We start from the raw sequence: 7,711 nt of genomic DNA, 5'->3' as shown, positions 1-7,711 counted from the left end.
AGCCCGGGGGTGGGGATGAAAGTAACACAGCTAGAAGGAGGTAGGGCCAGGATTCAAGGTAGCCTGACCCCCAAAGCTATGCTCTTTACAACTCTACTGGCTTTCACACACAAAATGGTGTTGGTCCAGCAGCCCTTCCTGTGGGGAACCCCCATTTCTGGGCTGACCCTGGCCTCAGAGGTGGACATGAGGCCCAGGTCAGGTAACGAGGTATTTCACTCCCACAGCCTCAGTGATTGGTTCAGCAGAGAGCATGGGAGCCAAGCCAGGCCTGGCAGTGTCCTCACCTGGGACTCTCCTGCCAGATCCAGTGGAAACAAGGGCCTCTCTCTTTCCAGGAAGGTGGCTGAGTGCCTGAAAATGGAGCCAGCACAGAGGGGCTGAACTGGAAAGACAGAGCCCTGAGGACACGGCTGAGCCCTGGGTCCAAACACGCCCGCACTTGGCAGTTGTGCTAGTTGGCTCAGCCCTTCCCCGGACCTGGGTTGAGCTTGGTTTCAATCTTTCATTCACCTTTGCAGTCTCAGTATCTAGCAGTGCCCGGCGTACAGTGGCACTTACCGGGTTCAGAAAATACTTGTTGAAAGCATTTGAAGTCCACCCTGGCAGCACTGTCTCCCATGCTCTGCTCTGGGCTCCAGGCAGGTTGAGCTGCTCAGCCGCCCTCCCCAACCAAGCCCCCATCACGCTTGCCTCGACTTTTGTTGTCCATGCCTCTGTTGGGGACACCATCTCTCCTCTCTTTTTAGGTCTGACTCGAGGAGGCCCTGATACTGGGATCTGAACTGACAATCTCCCTCTGAATTCTTTGCTTTCACTACATGGGGACAGTTCACGTCTCATCTACAGAAAGTGGCAGCTCCTTGAGGGAAGGGGATAGACATGCCTGGTTGTCTTTTCATCCCCTTGGGGCCTGGCATCAGACTTCCTCACAGGAGCCATCTGCTGGGTAGGGGTGGTAGGGTGGTAGACGCATGCCTCTGGGGATCAGGCAGGTGACTCAGTACTGACGTAGGTCAGGTAGTTCCCTCTAAAGTGGGCAGCTCAGCTGCCGGTTGCCCAGAAGAAATAAGGCCCCTAGGTTTCTCAAGAGAAGCAGAAATCCATATTTTTATTTAAAATCTCCTGGCTTTTAAGTGTTAGCAACTAATTCCCAATTTAAGAAACACTGTGAAGGGGGACTTCCCTGGAGGTCCAGTGGTTAAGACCCTGCGCTCCCAATGCAGGGGGCCCAGGTTCGATCCGTGGTCAGGGAACTAGATCCCACACGCTGCAACTAAAGAGTCCGCATGCCGCAACGAAGATTCCGCAAGCGGCAACGAAGATCCTGCGTGCCACAACTAAGACCCGGCGCAGCCAAATAAATATATAAATAAATATTAAAAAAAGAAAAGAAAAGAAACACCGTGTAGGGCAAATCCATCAGTGGGCTGGTTTCAGCCAAGGTCTCCCATTTGGAGACACTGCTGGGAATGAGGGATGGATGAATGAAGGAATCCACAGCCAGGGCTACAGCGTGAAGGTGTGTGGGTTGTGATCTGTATAAGGCACCCAGCCAAGGGCAGGACTCGGGGCTGATGTCCAGCCAGATCTTCACTCACCAAGTCATGTGGCCAGCATGGCACTGTGTCCAGCCAGAGGGTGGGCTGCTGGCTTTCCACAACTACTGAAGCCCGCGCGCCCTAGAGCCTGTGTGCCGCAACTACTGAACCCATGTGCCGCAACTACTGGAACCCATGTGCCGCAACTACTGAAGCCCATGTGCCTAGAGCCCGTGCTCTGAAACAAGAGAAGCCACCGCAATGAGAAGCTCGCGCACCGCAACGAAGAGTAACCCTGCTCGTCACAACTAGAGGAAACCCACACGCAGCAACGAAGACCCAACACAGCCAAACAAACAAACAAACAAACAAAAAACCACGTAAAGAGACCCGGGTCTAGGGTGACCAACTTATCCTGGTTTGCCTGGGGTTTTCTTGGTTTTCAATCTGAAAGTCCCATAACCCAGGAACCCCAGGCAAACCAGGGTGGTTGGTCACCCTACGTAGATCCCTGAATCCCACTGTGTCCCCAGCCTGCTGGAGGATAATAATGATGGCAGCTGAAGTGTGTGAGCTTATTAAGTGCCAGACATCATGCGTTAGGACCTGCGTTGTTTCCCTTCCATCTCATAACATCTTCATGGCGTGGGATCGTTATTTGTTCTGCAGAGGAGAGGTGCAGGTTCAGAGGGTGAAGGGATTGGCCCGTGGCCAGTAGCCACACTGGGGTCTGAGCCCACACTGGTCTCGTTCCCGCTCTCAACCCCACACTCTCAATCCCACAATCAGAGAGCCCGGCTGGGCGTCCTGAGCCTGCTAAGCCAGTAGGCCCTGGGGAAGGACCAGATCTTACTTCCTCAGAAATGCGCTTACCTGGTTAGAGGTCCAGCCAAGATCAATTTTTGAAGGTCTGAGCCCCCCAACGCCTGGCCTCCCAGGCCTGCCCAGGCCCTGCTCTTTCTGCACTTTGGCCCCCAGCCCCTGAATGGGACAACCCGAGAAGCCCTCAGGGAACACCTTTCTGTTTCCAGAATACCCTAGCCCCCTCCTGTCCCTCCACCCTGAGCCTGCTGCACAGACAAGGTATAAGGCTGGCACTTGGAAAATAAACGCTCGCCGGTGATTTATTGCCCGGTCTGGGGAGAGCCTTTCAGGGTAGGGATGCGTGAGAGAGCAGGGCATGAGTGCTCCCGGGGTCTCGGGAGGCTGCCGAGCGCGGGGCCTCGTCCAAGTTGGGGCCAGCATGGGCCTGGCATGGGGCGAGGTGGCTGGTCAGGTAGTGCATGGCCGAGAGGATGCCCTCTACGGTCCTCTGCTGCACCGGTTCCAGCATGTGGGTGACGGAGTGCAGGGCCGACCGGTCCCCACTGCCAGCCCGGAGGACGAGGCGGAGCTGGCACTCCCCAGGATGCTGGAGATGGAGCGCAGGCTGGGCCCCGTGTCGTGCAGCAGGTCTGCCATGGAGCCGTGGCCGGAGGCCAGGGTGCCCGTGGCCATGCCCACTCCAGGGCCTGGCGAGGCTGGGGCTGATGGCAAAGCACCAATGTCAGGGTTCAAGGCCTCCTGACCCTCAGGTTTCTCCTCAACAGCTTCAGCAGTGTCAGCAGCCCGAGTGTCAAGCTGGTCATTGGCATCTGCTGTGCTCACGACAGGCTGAGCCTCCACATTTTGCGGGGGCTGTACCTCAGCGCTTGGGGTAGATGGAGCTAGTTCCTGTTCCCTGTCTGGGATGCCTGACGCTTGTGCAGTCTCTTCCTTAATCAGGGAGTAAAGTTGGAAAATCTGAGGATTCTGAGTCATACTCGAATCTTGCACCAGCACTTTCTGCGCTAGGTTCTGGAAGCCCATGGACCTTTGCAGGGCACCTGGGGCCAGGGGGGCGAGCAGGGCTGTGGGCTCCTTGGGCTCCTGGGCATGCCCCGCGGCAGCTTCATGCTCGTCCTTATCCCCAGACGCTGACGTGGCCCCCAAGGTGCCTGGCTTGGAAGACTGATCTACATCCTGCTGTTCAGCTGATGGTGCAGTGTCGTGAGCTGTTGGGACATCTGCAAGGAGGGGGACCTGACTTTGGGACCCCACTGTTGGGATGTCTGTAAACCTGCTATCACCATGCACGGGGACGCTGGAGGCTCTGGCCTCTCCCGAGGGCATGGTGGTCATCTAGGCCCTCTGTCACTTGTGCTGGTTGAGGGAGTGGCCATGGCCCCAGTGGGCTGAGTTGTCCAGGTGGTGAGGTCACCGGGGGCTGTTGAAGCTGGTGATGTCACAGGCACCTGCAGAGCAAGGGTCCTGAGCCTCCGAAGTGGCTGCCCTCGTGGGTTGAGTCTATGGGACTATTCATAGCCAAGTTTGCGGGTATCTAAGGAGAGAGAGGCAAATGTCTTGGAAAAGCATGGAGGTTATGTACAGGAGCAGCGCCCACGAGGAATCCGGATGGCTGTGACTCTGATGAAAGAGAATGGGATGCAGGTGTTGATTTATAATAAATGTTATAAGGGACCACTCCCAGCACCTCTCTGTCCACACTGGTGACTGATTTGGCCAGTCTTTCTGCAGAGATAGGTTTCGCAGCAGTGATGAGTAGGAACAAGGCTAAGGGCCTGGGCAGCTCCCAGCCCTGACTGTCTTTGGTTGTGGGGAGCTACAGACTGAATGTTTGTGTCCCACCCCAAAATTTATATGTTGAAAGCTAATCCGCAACGTAATAGTATTTGGAGGTGGGGCCTTTGGGAGGTGATTAGTTCATGAGGGTAGAGCCCTCATGAATGGGATTAGCGCCCTTATAAAAGGGAAAACACAGAGCTCCCTGGCCCCCTCCTCCCTGTGAAATGCAGCGAGAAGACTGCTATCTATGAACCAGGAAGCAGGTCCTCACTGGACACTGAATCTGCAGCCCAAATGAGCTAAGACAGAGTTTTACTCTGTGACTCAGGATAAACAGTCTCCATCTTCTCCCTGTTTAACTAGGCTGGGAGGGCAGAGAATAACAAAAGATCTGTAAACCCTCGAGTATTCTTTGGAAACCTGTAGACCCAGATAAACTTACCTGTGCTTGTGCTCTTCATTAAGAATGTGGTTGCAGTGAAGTTTCTAGTCTGTTGTGTCTGTGCTTCCCTTGGGGGTTATCAGCTAACATTTCGTGCCTGCTTATCACGGGCAGGAGAAGGAGCTAAACATCTAATCCTTCCAACTACCCCGTCGTCTCTAGGTAGGTGCGGATCCATTATTATATCCATTTTATACATGGGGAAGCTTAGCCTCAGAGGGAATAAGTGACTTATTCAAAGGCACACTATTAATAAGCACTGAATCTGGGATTTGAACCTTGTCTGGCTTCAGAAGTCAAGCTCTCCAGCATTATTTTACACCCAGAAGGGATATTAAAATGTTGAATGACTGGCGTGCTAAGGATACTGGCTAACGCAGAGAGAGGCCTGCCATCATCCGGCTACATCGGTAGGTAACAGTTGCTGTCATTTCTCCCAGCACCAGGCTCAATGCTCAATAAGTATTTCTTCTCCCTATGTATACTCTGTGGCCATCTCGGAAGTCACAGGGCAAACCCAATTTTGTTGGGGTGGGACCACCTTGTACTTTGTGGAAGAATCATGGAGATGACTGCTCATTGCTCACTTGAGTAGCCCTTCTTCTTTAGGATCAGAAACCCAGTTTTATTCAGGGTGGCTATGTGCTTTGACAAAGAGTATATTTCCCATTCTCTCTTGCAGCTAGGTAAGATCTTCTGGCCAATGAGATGTAAGCAGAAAATATTGAGAGGAACTTTAGAAAGGATCCTTCAAAGAGCAGAACACCTTTGTGCTCTTTCCCCTTTGTCATCCTGTTATCAAGAATGTGAAGGCTGGAGCACCAGCAGCCATCTTGATACGTGAGGTAACCGTGCGGTTGCAGGGACACACGAAGTGCCACACAGTTTGTGGAGCACAAAGATAGAAGGAATCTGGGCCCCATGGTTAGAGATGCCACACCAGCCACCAGACTCTTGCTGTCCTCCAGAAGTCCTTTACATGAGGGAAAATAATCACATAGATGCTCAAACTATTGTTATTTGGGGTCTTCTATTACATGCAGCTAAAGTTAATCCTTATCCAATTCTGGCAGTTATGAGATTCCTGTCAGGTGGTTGTTCAGTGTTTTTTTGATATCTTCTTGTCCTAAAAATCAAGGTCGGCATATTCCATTGTGTACCTGGCACTGTACAGGTTTTATTCTCACACTTTTCAGGTGAGGAAACTGAGACTTAGAGAAACTAAGTACACAGCAAGTTATTGATGTCACCTAATGGACAGCCTGTGACCTGCTACAGCTATCAGGCACTCTTCATAGGCACTTAAGTCAAACTGCTTGTCCTCACCTCCCATTTGGAATTCGATTTTCAATTCTACATGTTGCACTTTACACTTACCCTTGTTAAGTTTCACATGTCTTAAAAATCTGTGCTGAGGAAAGACAGAGGAGAATAAAGAGGGATTCATGTCAGAGAGCAAAGAGGATTATTAAAATTTGGGGACAAAAATATTGTCTGTTTATAAATAAGTATTAAATAATGTTGGTGTAGAACATAATGTATATTCTGTTGTTACATGAAATATACATATATACACACAGATATAAAAGAACATATATCTAAAAGAGCTTTTTTTCTTAGTTCAGTTCAAAAATTGCCTGCCTTTGTTACGTAGTGTTTGGAAGAGGAAATTCGTCTCAAAAAATTTGTCTTTGATTTCTTTTCAACTCCTGTCTCATAGGGACAATGACTCTCCTATTAAATAGATATTCTTATCTTAGGGTAAACCCAGCTTATGGAGTATTATGCCACTGTATAAAGCTTACATAGACACATGGCAAAATGCTTGTACATAATATCACCCTAAACACAGGATATAATATTTAATGTGCACTATGTAGATGTGTTAGTACTCTCAGCTGGAAGGAATGGAAATCAACTCAAACCGTTGTGAGCAAAAATAATCCAAATAAAGGAATTTCTTGGTTCACAGAAACCTAAAGTCTAAGGGAAAGTTTCTGCACAGAGTTCAGTGTTGCTGTCAAGATTCAGTCTTCTCTCTCCCTCCCTTGGTTCTCCTTTCTCACTGATGTCCAGATTTTTGGGAAGATCCCTCCGGGTGCAGGCTGCTAGCAGCTTCAGGCCAGTGTAGACACCTTGGTCCTCACTAGTTACGGCAGACCTCAGGCCCTGAGCCTCATGGGTTCCTGTGGCCTTCTCTGAAGAAATCTATACAGCTTGGGCACAAAACCCTGGTAGGTCAGGCCTGGAATGGGGCGTGGGGTCAGCTCCACTGAAACATAAGGCCTATAAGTGGTAGTCAAGTTGGTCCCCAGAGGAAATTGGGGTGCTGTTACCAAAAGAAGGCAAAATAGATGCTGGGCAGGAAACACAGACAAAACCTGCTCTATAATGATTGCAGATATTTAAAGAAAATCTATTTATTGGGGAAAAGCATGGCAGGAAATAAAGCACAGGAGAGATTCTTATTATTGTAACAAATCAGAAAATACATATAAGCAAAAATAAGTAAATAACGGAGTTCCCTGGTGGTCCAGTGGTTAAGACTCCATGCTTCCACTGCAGGGTCCTGGGTTCGATCCCTTGTTGGGGAACTAATATCCCACATAACACGTGGCCAAAAAAATATTAAAGAAGAAACGTAAATAACAGTAAAAATAAAAATCACCCTAAGCAATATGGTGGATCAAATGAGTGGGAAGCCTGTTACCCCAGCACACTCACATTTATACACACACACACACACACACACACACACACTCACACACACATTCATATACACTCCCATCCTTCCAACACACGGAAATGCTGGGTAATAACACAGCCCACAGTGGGTTAAATGGATAGCTAAGCTATAAAACATGGGAGGTTCGCAGGTTCCAGAAAGGATAGAAGGACTGGGCTTGATGTAGGGTGAGGTCAGGGGTCAAGGACTTTCTAATGCCCTTGTCAGGACTGCCACTGTAGCCCTGGGCAGGCCTCCCCATCAGTGGGGAGGGATCCTACAAAGCTCTGCCCATGAGCCAGAGACAATCAAGGCTGCCTGCTCAGCCCAGCTCTGAGTGGGCGTTAAGCTCACACCATAAGAGGAAGCTTCTACCTGATGTGGTATCCAGGCGTCCTG

At 50.4% G+C, this 7,711-nt stretch overlaps 1 protein-coding gene across 1 annotated transcript; it reads right to left on the bottom strand.

Annotated features, from left to right (window-relative positions):
• Positions 1-2,691: 2,691 nt before the first annotated feature.
• Positions 2,692-3,701, bottom strand: TEX44 (testis expressed 44; the record flags this gene model as incomplete). Its single annotated transcript, XM_081241765.1, is given in 2 exon segments — positions 2,692-2,900; positions 2,903-3,701. Coding segments are annotated over 2 exon segments (1,008 nt in total).
• Positions 3,702-7,711: the final 4,010 nt, after the last annotated feature.

This window comes from Mesoplodon bidens (assembly GCF_964165515.1).
Source record: "Mesoplodon bidens genome assembly, chromosome: 8".
In the NCBI taxonomy this organism is placed as follows: domain Eukaryota; kingdom Metazoa; phylum Chordata; class Mammalia; order Artiodactyla; family Ziphiidae; genus Mesoplodon; species Mesoplodon bidens.
The sequence above is the reverse complement of the archived record's forward strand: the minus strand, read 5'-3'. Positions and strand labels throughout refer to the sequence as shown.